Source organism: Lepidochelys olivacea (assembly GCF_965140295.1).
Source record: "Lepidochelys olivacea isolate rLepOli2 genome assembly, chromosome: 1".
NCBI lineage: Eukaryota > Metazoa > Chordata > Testudines > Cheloniidae > Lepidochelys > Lepidochelys olivacea.
The window spans coordinates 266,079,034-266,099,524 of record NC_140411.1 but is presented as its reverse complement, the minus strand read 5'-3'; the positions used below and the strand labels follow the sequence as shown (position 1 = coordinate 266,099,524).

Here is a 20,491-nt window from a genome sequence, read left to right as displayed (position 1 = left end):
GTGAGAACAGGCATTCTCATAGCACTGTTGTAGCTGGCGTCGCAAGATATTTACATGCCAGATGTGCTAAAAAGTAGTATGTCCCTTCATGCTTCAACCACCATTCCAGGGGACATGCATCTATGCTGATGACAGGTTCTACTCGATAACAATCCAAAGCAGTGCGGACTGACGCATGTTCATTTTCATTATCTGAGTCAGATGCCACCAGCAGAAGGTTGATTTTCTTTTTTGGTGGTTCGGGTTCCGTAGTTTCCGCACTGGAGTGTTGCTCTTTTAAAACTTCTGAAAGCATACTCCACAGCTCGTCCCTCTCAGATTTTGGAAGGAACTTCAGATTCCTAAACCTTGGCTCAAGTGCTGTAGCTATCTTTGGAAATCTCACATTAGTACCTTCTTTGCGTTTTGTGAAATCTGCAGTGAAAGTGTTCTTAAAATGAAGATGTGCTGGGTCATCATCCGAGACTGCTATAACATGAAATATATGGCAGAATGCAGGTAAAACAGAGCAGGGGACATACAATTCTCCCACAAGGAGTTCAGTCACAAATTTAATTAACACATTCTTTCTTTAACAAGCGTCATCAGCATGGAAGCATGTCCTGTGGAATGGTGGTCGAAGCATGAAGGGGCATACGAATGTTTAGCATATCTGGCACATAAATACCTTGCAATTCCAGCTACAAAAGTACCATGCAAATACCTGTTCTCACTTTCTGGTGACATTGTAAATAAGAAGAGAGCAGCATTATCTCCTGTAAATGTAAACAAACTTGTTTGTCTGAGCGATTGGCTGAACAAGAAGTAGGACTGAATAAACTTGTAGGCTCTGAAGTTTTATATTATTTTGTTTTTGAGTGGTTATGTAATAATAAAATATCTATATTTGTACGTTGCACTTTCATGACAAAGATTACACTACCGTACTTGCATGAGGTGAATTGAAAAATACTATTTATTTTATCATTTTTACAGTGCAAATATTTGTAATAATATACAGTTTGATTTCAATTACAACACAGAATACAATATATATGAAAATGTATAAAATCCCAAATATTTAATAAATATCAATTAGTATTCTATTGTTTAACAGTGCGATTAAAACTGCGATTAATTGCAATTAATTTTTTAAATTGTGATTAATTTTTTTGAGTTAATCACATGACTTAACTGCGATTAATTAACAGTCCTACTAAAAAGACTTTTTTTGTTCCACTGAAGGAGAACACTGTTCAAAATTAGCTAACTTATCCAGAGGACACCTCCTGGACTCTGTACATCTTGTGAGGGGAACAACAGACAGCTTTAGGAATCCTACATTACGACAGTGGAGAAGACTACACATGCTGACGAAGAAAATCAAAAAGATCCCATATCTAGTACTAATTGGGCATTCTTGAGATTAACACAGAGGGTACTTTCCATTCTAATGTAAAATGTCTATTAATTACAAGCTTACCAATTTGCTGCAAGCAGTTGTCTTTAACAGACCTAAGGGAGGAGGACATAAATATGGAAGCTGCCTTATTAATGTGCATCAAAGGACGAGGATGCTGGCTAGCAAACTGGGTGTGTTTATAATTACCCTGGACTGGACATTGCTTGTTGAGTCTCATTTCTGTCAAGGAAACCAGCAGCAACATCAAATGCATCTTCAAATAATATCTACCAAAGAAAATATTTTAGATGTCAAAACTATCAGACCCCCTGCACAATGTTATCCAGTCTATGACAGTTTTCGATAATTAAGTCTTTCTTCTCCTTAGACAGTGTGCTTATTTTCTAGACTGGACCAACAGTATACTGTAAAGGCAGAAATAAATTACTTTAATTACTACACAATGGGGCAAAAGGTCCATCAGTTCCATCGAGACTCAGTTTCCAGGAATTGGATTTAGGCCGATGGTTTACAAATCGCTCAATGAAAAGCAGGGATTATCCAAGTGCTTCCCAGACTATTTTGCTAGCTGTTACTGATGTGCTCAGCCAAAGATCTCAGCTGTATCAGCCAGTGCCCACACAAGCTCATGCAGCTGTGTGCTCCAGCTTGCAATGAAGCCTGGGTTGCTCTAAATTCCAACACTGCACTGTAGAATTCAGTGAGCTCATCCATCCACCCTGCTATGTTGGTTGTTACTCCTGGTGTACATGTAACCTTCCAATACCATTTTGTAAGTAGGTCAGTTACATGAATGGCCTAACTTCCTTCCAGTTGAGAGGACTTATTGCTGCAATGCACTTATGCATTAAAGGTAAATACTACTAAAATACCATTAAAAAAGTATCCAACCTTTCTTTGAGCAGCTGAGCACTCAAATAAACACCATTTCAACAAATATTTACAATCAGTTACCTTCTGCTTATTCTCTTTAAAAAATTCCAGCCATCACGTGGTCACTAGACTCGCAGTTTCAGTTGCACAATTGACTATCACTGGAGTGAGGAAGCTGGCGTATGAAAGTTAAGTTCAGTTTTATTACCCTCTGTTATAAAACGCTATTATAAAGAAAACCCTTAAGATCTGGGAGCTGATCCTTGGGTCCAGCACAGCTGTGTTCCAAGCAGCACTTGTGAGGCGAAGGTAGGCGTATGTCATCTTTATCCTTATGCCCCCTGATAGATATGGCTATTTCCCGCAATATCTTTGGGATTAATTTTATGTATCATTATGGGCCAGAGATTGTATGTAATTCCATGGGGGATGGTGACCACAGCCCTTCAGGAACTAAGAACAGTGGGGGTGATTAGGCAAATTCACTCAGGCTATAACATCTCTTGAGAAGTCCCACCACCAGAGAGGGCCACATACACTGGTTAAGACTGGATTCTCCAACAAAGGATGGACTTTTGGACATATGGCCCGAGTTTAAACTGATTCAGCCTGCTTTCTGATCCAGCAAATAGACAGGATCTTCCGTCCAAGGGCGTCCCCAATCCTTCCTGGGAACGGCTGGAAGGACTTTGGCCTACTGAGACCCCACAAGACTAGTAAGCTTGTAGTATGCATATAGGAACTTTTGCTGAGAAAGAGGTGTGTGGTAACTTATTACAGTGGGACATTAGTCTGTTTATAGCCTCTGAAGAGAAAGCAAAGCACTGGTGATGGCCTGTTTTTAGTTAGTCTGGCTTGGTGGGAGTCACACAGTGCAGGCTGGGGACTGTGCAGCATGGAAAACCCCCAGTCAGAAGGGAGAGAGACGTGGGTCTTCACCCAAGAGAGGTGACGCCTGAGAAGCAGGGAGCCTGCAGGGCATGCATGGGCGGCGGGTATCACAGGCCAGGGCTAAGTTTTCCCAAACAGCCTGGTGTGGCCCCGCCCACACTCCACCCCTATACCGCCTCTGGCTTCCTGCTCTTCCCCCGACCTGGGGCTAGGGCGGCCTGTGACTGGGGCCGATGTTCATGCTGCCTGGTGCTCTAGGGCTGTGGCACTGGGATTGGGGGCGCAGGGGCTGCACTGTCCGCCCGGTGCTCTGGCACTGGGGCCGTGCCACCCTGCTCCGGGGCTGCTTGGGTGGCCCAGGGCTGGGGTGGAAGGGCCAATGGCCATGGTGGGGGAGCTCTGGCTCCGGTGAGGGAGAAGTGGGGCCTCAGGCAGAAGGGGCAGGGCCAGGGGCTAGCCTCCCCCAATGGTTGGTTCATGTGCTGCCCATGAGCGTGTGCCCTTGTTACACTACAGAGGGGGAATATGGGTGCAATTGCCCTGAACTGTGATGCCCCTCTCCCTCTCTCATAAGCTGGAGCAAACTTAACCATTTCCTACAGACAGAGTCCTCACTTCAGTGCAGATCAGCAGTACTACTGCCATTAAAAGCCCAGGGTACTTAGGGATACCTTAGCAAAACTGCAAAACTGGCAGCCACAGTAGAGCAATGTTTGGGATCTGCTAAGGAGTAAGAAAGATTCAATGTAAACATTTACTGCCATGCTGTTAATGATATTCACTTGGGTACTATTGTGCTTATGGGAAGGTGTCAGTAAAGTGACGTGTGTTACCCTTTAAGAGTTGCACACTCTTAGTGTAGCTAGCAACTTTTCCGTGGTTTGGAACTTCTGAAGCTGGAAGCAGAGTAATAATTGCCACCTACCTCCTCTGGCGTGGATACCAATGAACCACTGGGCTCCTGACTATTAGCTCTGCTGTTCCTCACACTACCTCCAGTGCAGGCTGCCTTGGGATCTGGGAGTATATTTTGTCTCTGACTACAGTACTGCAAGACACTGTCTCTCCTTTCCTCTGGCAGATTCTGCCATAGGTGGGAAACAGCGGTGGAGACCACAGGAAGAGTGACCTCTTCAGTGCACACAATCCCATTCTCAACCAGCAGGTCCACGGTCTGTTTATAAAAATACAGGTACCTGTAACAAGAGGAAGGGAGGCATCTCTTAAAAACAGCTTACGGTGGAGCAGCGTAGCGGTTAGACCAGCAAGCGATTGGGTAATAAGTCTCAGATTCTATTCCAACCAATGCTGCTGACTCAGTGGGACCTTACATAATTACTATTGTTAACACAGGTGGGGCTGGAAGCACCTCTTGTTATTGTGCCACAGGTACTTGTTTTCTTTTTGCGAATAAAGACTAACACGGCTGCTACTCTGAAACTTGTTATTAAGGTTGCCCAATATTCACTATTATAAGACTCTGTTTTCAGCTGCTGCTGAATTTCCCAAACTTTAACTGGGCTAAAATTTTCCATGCTGCGTGTTTGCTTCAGGCTGAATTGTTTTGGAAAATTTCAGTCAAAACAATCAGTTGTTTCTGAGAACAAGGCTAGGGAAAAATACATTGTTTTGGCCATGTTAAAAAATTCTGGCAACGTTTTTCTTTGAAAGACTCTAGTCCCTTTGTGCTTTGGAGCAGAGGCGTGAAATTTGGCAAGGTCTGGCCTTTGCCATTTCCATGAAAATATGCCCAAATCTGGCTAAGTTATGAGTCTCAGTAGGGAATTATATGTTAGCAGCTAACTTCTCTGAAGATACCATCCACACTGGGCATGCTCCAGCCTATGGTTGAGCAGGATTTTCCCTGCTATTGCAGCTGTGGGCTGCTGCAAGTTCTGCTGTGTCCAAGTCTGGGCACTAGAACTGAGAGCAGGAAGCCTGTCTCTCTTGTGTGCTCACTGATGGCTTAAGCAGTGTGTAGGAGGAAACAACTTTATTCCCATGCAGAGGGGACAAGAGCTGGACATGTGGGAGGAGCAGGAGGAGAACACTGGGACAAAGAGCATGGGAGAGGGAACTGGGACTGGAGGTTGGTGGGACGGGGGGAAACTAGGATTTGCTGGGTAAGACCTGAGACCAGCAGCGTTCAGTCGTTCAACTGTCTGAGGTTGTTCCACTGTTCCTGGAGGTAGCAGTACTTGTAGTGGCTTTATAATTTTGGGGTCTTTTCACATAATTTGTTATGCTCTTAGAAAATGCTGGTTTGCCAGCCTTGGAGACTGACGGGTATAATAGCTCCCAAACAGGTGTTCTTTAACCAAACCAAGAGGTAGCAACTTTCAGTGACTATTCACCTGAGCTGAATTTGAATGAGGGTTAAAGAAGGAAAAGACTATATTATTATTATGTATTGCAATAGTTATAAGAATCCAGTGGGCTAGAACCCAAGTCTTTAGGTGACCAACACTTCTGTGCCACCACCTGGCAGAACTGTGGTCAATGCACTGTAAACCCTGGGAGACGAGACACCACTGAAAGTGCCACCCATGGAAGACCCAATTGGCGGCATCCCTTGTGACCTCTGACTGGCCAAGCATGCTTCCTATTTAAGCATGAAGAAAGTTCCAGGAAGCCATTTGTGTAACAAGGCAGATCTGATCTTCTGCTGAGACAGCTCCTGCCTTGTTCTGGTGTCCTTGCCCTGTCCCAGCTCTGCTTCTGCCTTGGACCCAGCTCTGCTCCTGTCTACCCTGACTCCAGATACCTTGTTCTGATTCTCGGCTCTGATTCCTGGCTCTGACCCTTGGTTTAGTTTCCTTACTCATGCTCTGACCGCTAGGCTCGAAGGCCCACATCCTGGTTCCTGACAGAGTGCACAGATTACCTCTGACCCCTCTGTGGACGACGCCCCATTAACAACCAGGAGAGGGCAGGTCTCCAGTTGCCTAGCACAGGGGTTCTGAACCTTCTTCTTTTTGAGGCCCCCCCCAACATGCTATAAAACTCCACACACCCCCTGTGCCACAACAACTTTTTTCTGCATATAAAAGCCAGGGCCAGCGTTAGGGGATAGCAAGCAGGGCGGTTAAAGCCAGGGCCAGCGTTAGGGGATAGCAAGCAGGGCGGTTAAAGCCAGGGCCAGCGTTAGGGGATAGCAAGCAGGGCTGTTACCTGGAGCCCCATGCCACAGTGGCCCCTGCGAAGCTAAGTTGCTCAGGTTTTGGCTTCAGCCCTGGGTAGTGGAGCTTGGAGCCTCAGACTTCAGCCCCATGCGGTGGGGCTTCAGCTTTCTGCCCTGGGCCCCAGCAAGTCTATGCCAGCCCCGCTTGGCAGCCCCCCCCACAAACCTGCTCTCTGGTTGAGAACCATTGGCCTAGCATACCGTAGGGGGCACCAGATCTGCAGAAGTGGGTCACCCATCTCCAGACCAAGGCCCATGCTCTGTGGGCTTGGATGATGCCACTTTTGACAGAAAACCAAGCCCTCCGCAAACAAGTGGCCCACTTGCAAGAGGAGAATGCTGCACTCTGGGCACGAATGGTGGCCCCTCCATCTGAACACGGTCCTGTGGTGCCCCTACCTGAATGCCTGGATGGAAAGTGCCAAAAATTCAGGAGACCCCTTAAACAGGGCCATCTACTTCTTATGCTCCATCCCTGGACCTACTCAATTTGTTGCCTGGCGAAGCACTGGACCAGACCTCTCCCTTGGTTGAGCAAAGTAGCCCAACACTGATAGGCTGGAACACCTTTTTGGGGGCTTTTTTCTGCAATTTTCAATGGTCACACATGGTCAGCTGAAGCTGCCAGTAAAGTAGTGGGGTGCGAACCTGCAGGAACAGTGTTTCTGCACTTCTAATGTCATATGCTCTGTATGTGCGAGGTCATGCTGCATGCAGGATGCCATTTTATACAGAAAATGGCAAGAGAAATCATGCGAGCGGGGGGCTAGAGGAAGGCAGAGTACCTGCACTTAAATAATCAGGACTACACCTTTGGGAGCTGCCCTGTGGAACCTCCACCAGGGACAAGGGCTGGCCGCGTCATACGCCACACACTTTTGAGGGCTGACGGCAGACACTGTGCATTGAACCAGATAACGATCCAGAACTGTTATGTCCTTTCCCTAATGTCAGATCTATTGGATTGTGTGTGATCCATGCAGCTATTCACCAAACTGAACCTGCAGGGGTGGGGCCTACAACCTTGCGTGTATCGGGACGGGGGATAAGCGCACTCTTCTGGACCTGAATTTTGAATATTTGGTGATGCTGTTTTACTGCCTAATGCCCCCGCGACCTTTACACCTTTGTTAATGATGTGTTTAGGGACATTCTGGACCAGGATGTTGTCATCTACCTCAGTGACATACTTGCCTTTTTCAGAAAACCATGAACAGCACAAATGCCCTGTCAAGTATGTACTGAAGAGGCTGCAACAGCACAGCCTACATACAAAATTAGAGAATGGTATATTTCTCCAAACTGCCACAGAGTTTTCAGGGTACATCCTCTCCCCAGAAGGCATTAGGGTGGACCCCAAAAAAGGTGGAAATCATTTGCAACTGGGCAGTACCCTGGAATACTCAGACGGTGCAGTGCTTCCTATGTTTTGCAAATTTTTATCAGCATTTTATGCCATATTTCTTGGGGCGAATAGCCCGCATGCCAGCCGGCCTCTGCAAAACCGCCAAACTTGTCTGGTCACTCAAGGCCCAGCACACCTCTAAACAGCTCAAGACCACAAATGATATGAAGTCCATGCCATATTGGATGCTAAATTGCAACAGAGCAGGATATGGTACCTCAAAGATTGGGGAGGCTGTGGCCACAAGAAGCAGGTCTGGGAATCTGCTAGTAATGTTCACACACCTGAACCTGGACAGAGCTTTCACAGGGACCACCCAGACTAGGGTGACCAGACAACAAATGTGAAAAATCGGGATGGGGGTGGGAGGTAATAGGAGCCTGTATAAGAAACAGACCCCAAAATCGGGACTGTCCCTGTAAAATCAGGACATCTGGTCACCCTAACCCAGACAAGCACAGGTGCTGACTTCCCCTCTGCCACATGGGTGCTCACCTCCCCTGCCCCAATTCTACCCCGTTCTCCCAAGTCCCCACCCCTGCCCTGCTTCTTTACCGTCTCCTCCCCAGAGCGTGCCACATCCCCACTTCTTCCCGCCTCCCTCCTGGAAAGTCCTAAGCGCGGCCAAACAGTTGTTAGGCGGAGGACAGGAAGCGCTGGGAGGGGGAGGAGTGGGGACGCAGCACGCTTGGGGAGGGAGGAGGCAAGGAGGAGGTGGAGGCAACTTCATTGCCGGTGGGTGCAGAGCACCCAATAATTTTTCCCTTTGGGTGCTCCAGCCCCGCAGCATCCACGGAGTCGGCACCTATGCAGACAAGCCTGGCCCAACAATGCCCCAGGAGCATCCTTAAAGGGTCGGGGGAGTGATATAAGGATCCAGTGAGCTAGAATACAGGTCTGGAGGGCACCCAATGACCAGTGCTTTCATTCCACCCCCCAGAAGCCATGGCAGAGCCATGATCAATGAGTTGCAAATCCTGGGAGACTAGGCACCACGGGAAGCGCCGCCTATGGAAACTCGATTGGCAGCACCCCCTGTAACATCTGATTGGTTCAGACACACTATTTAAGCATGGAGGGAGTTCCAGAAACCTGTCTGTGAAACAAGGTAGATCCCTGACCTGCTGCTGAGACAGACCCTGCCTTGTTCCTGCATCCTTGCCTTGTTCCTGGGCCCTGTTTCCTCGCCCTGTCCCAGCCTTGCTCCTGCCTTCTCTGACTCCAGATACCCTGGTTCTGGTGCTCTGCTCTGATTCCTGGCTCTGACGCTGGTTCGACCCTTGGCTCGGGCATCCAGTTTCTGACTCTGGTTCTGGCCCATGGTTCTGTTTCCCAGCTCCTGACTCCTGCTCCAATTGCTAGGTGTGACTGCCCACAACCTGGTTCCTGACAGTAGTAACGGGAGGCCCCATTAAAGTCTAATTGTGCTAGGCACTGATAACATATATGTATGCATCCACACCCTCAATGAGACAGCCTTTGCATCAAAAACATTAGCCTAAATCAGGGGTTCTCAAACTGTGGGTCAGGACCCCAAAGTGGGTTGCGACCCCATTTTAATGGGGTCACCAAGGCTGGTGTTGGGTCTGGGCCCCAGCAAGTCTGAAGCCCAAGCCCCATTGCTCAGTGCTAAGGTTACATGCCCCCACATCCAGGGCAGAAGCCCTTGGGCTTCAGCTTTGCCCTCCCCTGCCCTGCCTAGGGTGGCAGGGCTCGGTCGGGCTCGGTCTTCAGTTCCCCCTCCTGGGGTCACATAGTAATTTTTGCTGTTAGAAGGGGGTCACGGTACAATGAAGTCTGAGAACCTCTGGTCTAAATAGATGAGGTAGGTGAATGGTGGCCAGGGAGACAGATGCAGAGAGAGGTGAAGTGACTCACCCAAGGTCACACAGATCAGTGGCAGAACTAGGAATCTAATCCAGGTCTTCTGATTCCCACTACAGGTCCCTACCCACTAAATCACATCATCTCTGCTCAAACAACCACAGACATCAAACCATCCAGACCCCCTTATAATACTGTAATATGTGTCAAGTGTTTTTTTTAATTTTATATGCACAATTTACACAGGGATATTTGATCCAAAGCACTTAAAAGTAGCTGCTGCTGGGGTTTAAATGGCATGGAAGCCTGCTGAATAGTACTGTTCTGCGCCTCTGTTTCCCATCTACCCTTTGCCTATTATATGTGATTTAAGTGGAAGGAACTGTGTCCCTCACTATACCTTTGTCCAGTGCCTAACAGAATGATCCTGATTGGTAAGGAATGGCTGGTGTAGATTCTTATGAGTGGATGAACTAGGATCAGGCAGCTGTGTTAAAAACCTAAGTGTGAATCCTGGACCTCCAATCTCTTTCGAGGCTGGCAAGAATTGATAGCATTTTGGAGGGGATAGTACTTTGTGCCGCTACCAGCCCACGATGACCAGTTTAGCTGACTTAGATGATGGACACAAACAGTTATACAAAAAGGCTGCGATTCCGGGTGTTGGGTGGAAAACATGGCTACAGTATCCCATGTTACTAAAGGGGTGAAGTTGTTCCTACTGGACAGATCACTGCTGGGTTGTGTCAGACAGGACAGATCCCATGAGAAGGATTCAATATACAGCAGTTGTAATCTGCCATGAAACTTCAAGGTAAATGCCACAGATCCTACATACAGCTGCAAAGGTCTTGCTCTGCATGTGTCAGTGAGAGAGGGGAAAGGGGAACCCATGAGGAGCGAATGACACTATACCACAAAAATCTTTAAACAGCATATTTCAAGGTACTCTACACACTACCTGCCTACAAGCACTGGTTTTTTTTCTGATTCTTACAGAAGGAGTAAAGGATAATACTGTAGAATGAAAGCAGACGACTTGTGCCACCTGCTGCCACAACTGCATTCCCATTTTTAGAAAACCATTATCAGCAACAACAGGAAACTTTATAAAAAGCCAGTACAACATGACAGTGAGAGCAGACTGCAGAAGGTTAAAGATTCAGAAAAGAACAGACACTTATATGGATAACAGAATACCCAGAATTACCATAATTAATTATAACATTTTAGAAGGGATATTAACCCTCATGCTTCATGTTAGAACACTGACATACAGTACTTGAAAGAACATTGCATCTCTTTCCTGCGGATGGGGAACCCTCAGAGATTTTCAAAGGCTTGTGAAGCAGGAAGATGCCCTGTGGTCAAGGAGGCCTGGACATGCCAGTATTCAGGCTCCTAGTGCCAGCCAGGAGTGAGGGAATCAATTGAGAGTCATGGAGGATGATCAGTTTCCCCACCAACAGGGGCTGACATTGATGTCTCTGCTGGTCTGGGGATCCTGGGAACCAAAGTCAGACCCCAGGAAAGCTACATGATATGCAGTGACTAAAATACTACACACTTATACTCCTACCGTTCAAACTCCATCAGATCAGGAGATGAAGTGGCTGGGGACTGGACAAGTCTTGGCTTCCCATCCTCTTCCACTGCGTTTTTTTCAGATTCTTGAATCAAATACCAGATTGTAGAGCCACTCTCACTCATGGCATCTGAAGGGGATGCAGTACTGGAAAGAAAACATGGGACAAGGCCAAATGCATGGCTTCCCAACCAATTTAAAACAGTCCCTGCCAGGAACACTTTGGCAGTCTCAGTGATTCTTTTAGAGCAGGTGACTTTTTTTTCTCTCTTTTTTTTTTGCTTTGCAGGGCTAATGAAAGCCCCTAAGTGGAGACGATCTACACAGGGAAAGAAAGGCAAATACATGCATTGACTGGGAACGAGACCAGCAATGTGCTCAGAGCTTACACGCACTGAGCTGCTGTAAGGGTCCAATTTTAATAATTTTTTTCCCGCCTGCCAGGTAAAACCTCTTCATCTCAATCTGTGTATTTGCTTCCTTCACAGGGTCAGACAACCTCTGCTCTGTAATATTTGCCAAGTGCTTTGAGATGCTTTGCACTTTAGAAGCAAGTGCAAAGTATTATCATTTCTTGATCTGTGTGAGTCCTTACCAGTGATCGCTGAAGTACATCTTGACATATTCCTCCTTGACTTCCTCCAAGCTGGACGGGTTCCCATCCTCTAGATTGAAGGACTCTACTGTCAGCAGAAAGATAATTGTCACAGACTGGAGGATTTGGCATCTCATTCATCGTCAGTCCCAATCAAAAAAAGAGTAATGGTCACACAGAGTTTTTGATTAGACAAAAATGATACCGGATGGGACATTCTGCCCTTCCTTATAACATGACCAGCTGTATTAGCAGTTTATGAGCACTGATATTTTCATAATGCTGGCCTTGTCAGTGAACTGATAACTTTGGTTTTCAGTAATAACAGCCAGTGAACCAAAGTCCATGTAGTTACCAGTCAATACAATATTTTGTGGTTATTTTCCTTCTCTGAAGTATTGATATTTCGGGCTTTGGGGAGACTTTCTGACACTACTTAAAACATGAAAAATGTGTTCAACAGCTTTAAACCATCACCATGGAGTTCAAATCTCTACCACTGAAACCAGAAAACATGCTTGATTTTTAGTTCTGGTTCCCAGATCTTCAGTCAGGTGAGGAGGCAAGGAAATGGGGCTGGGAACATTGCACAAGCAGCATATTCTGCCCTAGCAGAGGGAGAACCTCACACCCCTCAACAGCAACTGATCCAGCTGATTAAAGGGTGTGACAGGTACTGAAAGGAATCATATCATACTGCCCTCATCCAGAAGAAAAAATGTGTTTGTTTCAGATTGCTGGGACAGGCTAATGGAAAAGTATGTGTGGAGGAGCCAAGAAACCACAAAAACAAAATACTAACAAACCCACCACTACTTGTCTTAATCATTTCCCTTGGAGTAACTTCTTAATTAAAACTTTTCACTTCCTACATTTTTGTGAGGAAAACCAGAATGGGATTTCTGTCCCCCTCCTGCCCTACTTTTACCCCAGAATAGATTCTCTCAGTGCCCTCCAGTCCAAACTTGGACCCCAACTATGTCTGTGAATCAAGAAGCTGTACACTTAGGGTCAGATTGTGAGTTGAACTATGTACCTATGCAGAGAAGATAACGGGAGGAAGAACTTCCCTTTGGCTCTTTTGTTAATTAGCCGGCTTTTGGGTGCACAGATGTAAGAAGGCACTCTATGCTGCTACTGTCCCCTGGAATATGTGCGTGAGGAGTGGGAGAAGTTCCCCAATCCACTGCCAGTGCAGATGAGCCAGCAATAAATGGGGTGGGGGGAGGAAAGGAGGGAACAGCCTTAATTTGCTGCTGATGCAGGCCAGCAACAAACTACTGTTTGAATCTGCCCTCCCTCACCCACCAGTTCAAGGGGGAAGCAGGGAGGAAATTGAGAGTCAGAGGAATATCTTTGAAGCACAATGCTTCCTTGGGCTAGTCCTGGGTGATACATTTTATGCACTATCTCTTGCTTGGTGCTATGCCTAAAGGCACCCATCTTGCCTTTAATACTGGCTCAGCCACCTGGCTAGCTGTCCCTATTTAACAAGTAAATGAAAGGCAGGCCCAGGGAAACATTTTCAGGTATATATTTCCATACAGTACCTTTCATCTTCAGCAAGGTACCCAAGGTTTGCTCCAGCTCCTGGATATAATTCTTAGCTTTACGCAAAACCTGACACTAAATACAAAGAGAAAACAGAACCAATCTTCCTGTGTTCTGATTGGACTGAAATTTTAACATGCCTTAAGCATCTTTTACATCTTTTCCTTTTGCTGACTAGCTATCTCCATGTCCCCCTAAAAACAATTAAGCAGCCCACTACACTGATGAATGTGAAAAAAGGCAAGAAACCAAGAATCAAGGCAAATACAAATTAAGATTTTAATTTATATGCTGTACCTATTCACATACAGGTTTGGGGTTTACTCTGACAATTCTCTACAGTCAACAATTCCTTTCTAGAATTCCTTCCTTTTGGGACTGTTTGCTCTTTGAGGCATATCTGTAAAATATCATGTACCTCAATGGTGCTATATTTATTATTATTAATAATAATAATAACAACAATGAATAAACCAATAATGAATAATAAAACATAATGGATACAATTTTACGCCTTATGGCTTACTGTTGGATGTTTTCTGACTGTAGGCATAATTTTTTCCTGATCATTTCCAGTGGGAACTATGTGAGGAGACCTCTTTAGCCAAATTCTGCTCTGTTACACTGATCTAAAACTGGAGCGACTTAACAGCCTTCAGTGCAATTATTCCAGGTTTATACCAGCATAAATGAGAGCAGAATTTGTCCACTTGTGACTAAACACACAGAGGATACAAGAAAGGATTAAACATTTATATGGTTAATGAGAATGTTAGAGATTTTTTTTTTTGTAGGGGGTATAAACCCAATGCTTCAGGGCATAAAGCAATCACTCACTGACAAAGATTAGGAAATGACTTCCTCAGTGTGCATGCCTTTGAACAAATCCAATCTTCCTTGACCCAAAAGGATCATGGCTGTGATGTGATACTTTCAAAGGTAGCAGCGTAAAGCTGGGAAAAACCAATGGGACTCATCGAAGTTCTAAAAGGGAGTCAGAAGTCCTCCATTCCAAGCAATAATAAATGAAAGGTAAGTCTTGTTAGACAAAACAAAGAATCATGTTTTGGATTTAGCTTCTGAGACCAGGATGATTATTAGCTTCGGCTGCATCTCCATCAGAACTTAACAAGCGGAGCTCCTGCCTCAGGCTAAGTTACAGTTAAAGAGTCCAAACAAGTGAAGTTCCTACATAACAATACTTTGCACCTCTCAAGCACCTTCCATCTAAGGATTTCAAAGCTTTTTACAAGGACATACCCTTTTGAAATATGCATTACCATCCCCATTTCATGAAACAGGAAACTGAAGCACACATAGCCTAAATGATTTATTGAAGGGAATCAGTGGTAGAGCTAGGAACAGAACCCAAGACTCCTGGTACCCTTTCCCATGCCTTGAACACGATAACATTCTTCCTCCCTGGAAGTATTTAAGTACCAAACTAGTGCTGTTTCACTTGTTTTTATATAGTCCATTTTGTTTAAACAATTTCTAAAACTAGTAAAACACAGGAAATGGTACAGCTTGATTTTTTATTTTTACACACTTTCCCAGTCCCCCCCTCCCCCTCATATAAATTAACTCATGAGATTGAATGAACTACTTTCCCCTCTTTCTAACCACAACCTACTAGTTTTGATTTCACAGCTGTACGTCAAGGATGAAATTTAATCATGGTATTCCTTTACTAGCTTCCAAAATACTGCCATTACGAAGAAGCTCAAAATCTACAAAGTGGAGACAAGTCACATGATAAACCCATGCCAGTAACAACAGAAGGCACAGAAGGCTCTCTTTTCTTGTTCTGAAGAGAGTATTATACAAATAGAAGAGACACAGGGAAAGTTGCACATGATAAAATTACACACATACATGAACCCCAAAAGATATTGTGATCAGAACGACTACTTTGGTTAACTACACTTTGTCTTTGCAAATATATATCCATAAACAAATAAGAGTTTCTCCTCCATACCTTTGATGCTGAATTGTCTGACTGAGAAAACACAGTTTCCCGCAGGTTGTTGAAGAGTCCTGCTAGCGTAGCCCGGTGTCGTGCCTGAGATAAGCGTCTTCTTGCCACTTGGGGCTCCAAATCTTGCAGATGTGTCAGGAACCCAGGAGTCACCCTGACATATGGGCTGCTACAGTCACCAGATGTCTCCATCAAAAGCTGCAATGGAACATTAAGTTTTATTAAATAAATAAATAAATAAAATAGCACTTAAAAATAGAGTGAGTCTACAGTATGTGTGGTGGGCTGATGAACAAGTAAAGTTGAAAAAAGAAAAGGAGTACTTGTGGCATCTTAGAGACTAACCAATTTATTTGAGCATAAGCTTTTGTGAGCTACAGCTCACTTTATCGGATGCATTCAGTGGAAAATACAGATGCATGGTAAACGCATGGTAACACCCATTGTTTCTTGTTCTCTGTGTACATAGATCTCCCCACTGTATTTTCCACTGAATGCATCCGAAGAAGTGAGCTGTAGCTCATGAAAGCTTATGCTCAAATAAATTGGTTAGTCTCTAAGGTGCCACAAGTCCTCCTTTTCTTTTTGCGAATACGGACTAACATGGCTGCTACTCTGAAGTAAAGTTGAGAGTGCTGAAGCAGAACAATCCAGCTCATTTCCCGCAGGAGGTTATGAAGGGAATGTTAAATAGTTTTCTCTTCTCCCTGTGAAAGCAAACTATCAATATGCAGTAAACCCTGATCTACCACAGGGGTTCTCAAACTTAATCGCATCGCGACCCCCTTTCGACAATAAAAATTACTACATGACCCCAGGAGGGGAACTGAAGCCTGAGCCAGCTGGAGCCCAGGTGGGGAGGGGCCAAAGCTGAAGCCCAAGGGCTTCAGCCCCAGGCAGGAGCCTGTAATCTGAGTCCTGACACCCAGGGCTAAAGCCCTTGAGCTTCAGCCCCAGGCAGTGGTGCTCAGGCCTCAGCTTCGGCCCTAGACCCCAGCAAGTCTAAGCCAGCCCTGATGACCCCATTAATATGGGGTCATGACCCACTTTGGGGTCCCAACCCACAGTTTGAGAACTGCTGATCTACCACAATGGTGGGCTAGTTGTACAGTGTGACTTGAAACACACTAAAAGTTAAGGCAGGAAGGCAGTTGTTTCTTGCCCTGAAATGATGTGGTTAATCTTTTTCCATAACATACACTGGACTCCATCTGCAATGTGCTGAGTGCTCTCAATTCCCACTGAAGTCACTAGAAGACACGGTTCTTTGTCACATCACAATCATTTTCTTAGTCAAGTGGGATGTCACAGTAAATTATGATGTTAGGTGGGGGTGGGAGAATAAGCAACAGAAGCAGACCTTTTAAAGTCACCCAAATACCCTTTTAAGTTAAATGCTAGTAGTGAAGAAAAAAAGGAAAATACTTATGGAAATTATATTAAACAGAAGCAGAAATGACTTTTTTATACTGTTATCTGCTTTTTAAAGGCCCAATTCAACTGCCATTGAAATCACTGGAAAAAAGCCATTGATTTCAGTGAAAGCTGGAGCAGACCCTATGCTGGTAAAATAGAATAGTATAGTTTAAAATTTCATTAGTGTGGTCACAAATAATATCGACACACAGGAAATTATATTTAAGATAATTGGTTTCCTTATGGAATAAATATCTGGTATATTGATTTTGTGTTGTACTACAGAATGGTATCCATTCTTTAATGTACCCATTTATTATTTCTGATTTAACGAATTTGTATGAATTTCTCAATCATGACAAACGCCAAAAAAATAAAAATCAATGTGTAATGAATATCAAATACTCAGTTCACATTTTCTTTTCCAGATACTATCAATGCCTTTCACACATGGATTTAGACACGGAAATAAGCATAATGAGGACATTACATATCCTCCAGAAAAAAGTCTGAATGCAATTACCCTGGAAACGTGAACTAGGCAATTTAATATGGCGCAATTCCACAATCTTTACACAGGCAAAACTACTACACTACTGGAAGTCATTAGAAGTTTTCCTTCTCTAAATACTGCCAGACTGGAGCCATAATTAGCATACTTTCTGAGCAGTCTGTAAAGTACCAACTGCACCATGTGTTCATACCCCTACATATTCTGTTCCTTAAAACCTCCATCTTTTAAATTATTTTAAAATATCATAAATTATGTATATGGTAATTTCTAAAATTTCCACTCATTTAGGGGAAACTAGCTTGCCCTTGCCCTCACCCTTTCCCTAAATCTCTGGGTGAAGATCCTGATTCAAATCTTGATGACATTTTTGTTATTATAGACAGGGGGGAGAGAGTATGAATAATTATTTATTATCACTAATGGTTCTAGAGGTTCTGCAACTGAAAAAAAAAATCAGATCAAACAGAACTGTAGCTGTAAAAAGCCTGAATTCGTCCTTCAGATACCCACAGAAAGAGACATTTTAAAAAATCAAAGAGGGATTTTTTTGTCTGCTCTTCAGATTATTTTAAATCATATAAATGCATAGCAAGAGCCCCCCTAGGAACCGTTCACCAACAACCTTCGCACACTTCAGAGCTCTGGCTCCCCTTTTCTATGGTCTTTGTCCTTCCTTTTTGGGTCCTGCGCCACTGTTCGATACAGGCTCCAGCCTTTCCCTCATTTCTGTGGGCTCTGCCCCCTATTTCGCTGGGCTCGCTACTTCCTTCTATGGCTCAGTCCTTTCCTATGGACGCTACCCCTCCACTATGAGCTCCGCCCCCTTTCTATAGGCGCTGCCCCCCTTCCGTAGGTTCCGTTCCCCTTCTTGGCTCTGCTCCCGGGTTCCGCCCCAGCTCTCTTCAATTACAGACAGTCCCAGAGCGGCTGGAGGCCTCACGCATCTCTGCGGAGTATCCCTCCGGCCCGAGTGCCTCTATAGCCCGCCCATTCCCCGCCCGCCGTACCCACCGCCCGGTTCCTGCTGCAACTCCCCCACGCAGCTTGTTTGTGCTGCCGCCACGGCCCGGCAACACCGGCAGCACGTGGCAAGTAGCCAATCACAGCTCAGGAGGGAACCTCCTCAGGCCAATCGGAAGGCGCCGGGGTCGGGAGGGAGAACGTTGACATTGTAGCGACTGCCTGAGAAGGCAACAAAAGCGCGGGAAAGCGTCGGGGAGGGAGGTCGGAGGAGAAAGGGGAGGGGAGGAGGAGTCGAGGGGAGAGGGGGATCGGAGCAGAAAGGGGAGGAGGCAGGGGGAGGGGAAGGGAGGAGGTTGAGGAGCGGGTCTGAAGAGAGAGGGGAGAGTAGGAGGAGGGGGTCAGAGGGGAAAGGGGAGAGGAAGGGGATCTGAAGAGAAAGGTGTAAGAGGGGCAGGGGGCGGGGAAGGGTAGTGGGGGGTCTGTTGGGGTGTCTGCAGTAGTGGGGCGCAAAGTAGGGGTGTATGTGCATGGGTGGGAGCCTGCAGCTGGAGGAGCCTGTGTGAATGTGTCAGGAGCTGTGCCACCATCCCACTCATAGCTCAGTGTGGTCACATCTCCTGTCGGCCCCTTGTGGCTGTGTACATCGCTCTGCTTGTGCACACCAGGGCTGTGTGTTTGGGTGTAAACTCGGTCGGAGGGCGGGCAATGAACACCCCCATGTGCTCCTTTGTGCCCTGTTCGAGCTGTCAAAGCCCCCCTTCTTCATTTTATAGGTAGCCCAATAATTAAAAGGCTGGTTCCCCATTCTTTCTTTCTGAGGGCCACTGTGATCCGCTGAAGGATGTGGCATATGAAAGGGGATGCCCACGCTTTGTCCCACTGAAAGGCACACTGCCATCTTGCTGGGATCTGTAAGGGTGTACGGAACTCGCATTCGTGGAGCAGCTTGCCGTGAGAAAGTGTGGTCAGCAGATACTGCAAATCCCAGCATGCAGTTTGGCAGCCTGCTATGAGCAATGTGAAGTTTTGCATGCTGGGATCTGTAGTCTCTATAGGCCACACTTCTTTACTGGAAATGCGGGTGGTTAGTCCCTATGTTAGAATTCTGTGGGTTGCGTTCAGCCCCCGCAGTCACATTGGCATAGTTACAGTATCAGGAGTAGTTTGGAGAAGGATGTTGCTCAGCTCCTGTCTCCTCCATTCTACTGCTCATGAGTAAGGCTGCATGTCTCACGGAGGTCATGGATTCCATGACTTTCTATGACCTCCATGACTTCTGCTGCAACCGGTGCTGGCTCAGGGGCTGACCAAGTCAGGCAGCCCCTGAGCCAGCAGCAGCAGTTTGGGTGTGTGGGGTCAGGGCTGGAGCAGGGGATTGGGGTGTGGGGTGACGCTTACCTCGGAGAGGGAAAGGGGGAGGGGTCCCCAGTTCCCACCGTCATGTCCCTGCAGCTCCTAGGCGGAGAGGTCAGGGGGCTCTACATACTGCCCACACCCGCAGGCAACACCCCTGCAGCTCCTATTGGCTGTGGTTCCTGGCCAATGGGAGCTGTGGAGCTGGTGCTTTTGGCGGAAGCAGCGTGCAGAGCCCTCCTGGCTGCCCCTCCCCCTTGGAGCTGCAGGGACATGTCGATGGGAAGCTGGTAGGAAGTCTGCCAGCCCCACCCACCCTCCCCTCCCCACTAGCAGCAGGGATCCTGGGCCGCCCCCCGCTGCCTGCACACTCCCTCCAGCACCAGCAGGGGTCTTGGGCCAACGCTCCCAGCACTCATGGTGCCCCTGAACCGCCCCCCCCCCCACAGAGCACCCATGCCCCCCTGGCCAAAGGTTTAGTTAGGGTATATAGTAAAAGTCATGGACAGGTCATGAGCCCTGAATTTTTGTTTACTGTGAGCTGTAGCTCACGAAAGCTTATGCTCAAATAAATTGGTTAGTCTCTAAGGTGCCACAAGTACTCCTTTTCTTTTTGCGAATACAGACTAACACGGCTGTTACTCTGAAACCTGTTTACTGTCTGTGATCTATCCATGACTTTTACGAAAAATAGCCATGACTAAAATGTAGCCTTACTAATGAAGGATGTCCAGTTTCTAAGCATAAATTATTGATTTTGCTCTTTGGCCCCATGGAACTACCCCTTGGGGCTGTATATAAGACTGGCCAGACTGGGTCAGAGACCAATGGTCCCTCCAGCCGAGTATCCGGTCATCTCACAGCGGCTGGGGCCAGATGTTTCAGTGGGAAAGAACTGAACAGGGCAGTTATCAGGTGACGCACCCTGTCGCCCAGTGCCAGCTTTTCGCTCAGCCACCA

At 46.3% G+C, this 20,491-nt stretch overlaps 1 protein-coding gene across 6 annotated transcripts in view; it reads right to left on the bottom strand.

The window, feature by feature from the left end:
- Positions 1–18,359, bottom strand: part of STRA8 (stimulated by retinoic acid 8) — a 34,012-nt gene extending 15,653 nt beyond the window's left edge. The window contains exons 1-7 of one of the 6 annotated variants that reach the window (XM_084617458.1): positions 18,223–18,359; positions 15,286–15,483; positions 13,307–13,382; positions 11,757–11,844; positions 11,156–11,308; positions 4,092–4,362; positions 1,589–1,668 (exon numbers count right to left, since the gene is read on the bottom strand). In XM_084617458.1, the coding sequence (XP_084473584.1) occupies positions 1,589–1,668; positions 4,092–4,362; positions 11,156–11,308; positions 11,757–11,844; positions 13,307–13,382; positions 15,286–15,477 (860 nt within the window). In that variant the 5' untranslated portion in view covers positions 15,478–15,483; positions 18,223–18,359. Of the gene's footprint in view, positions 1–1,588; positions 1,669–4,091; positions 4,363–11,155; positions 11,309–11,756; positions 11,845–13,306; positions 13,383–15,285; positions 15,484–17,224; positions 17,285–17,837; positions 18,051–18,222 lie in introns of those variants that run through there. The other 5 variants (XM_084617457.1, XM_084617461.1, XM_084617456.1 and 2 more) reach the window with 5 other exon arrangements.
- Between the last annotated feature and the right edge of the window lie 2,132 nt (positions 18,360–20,491).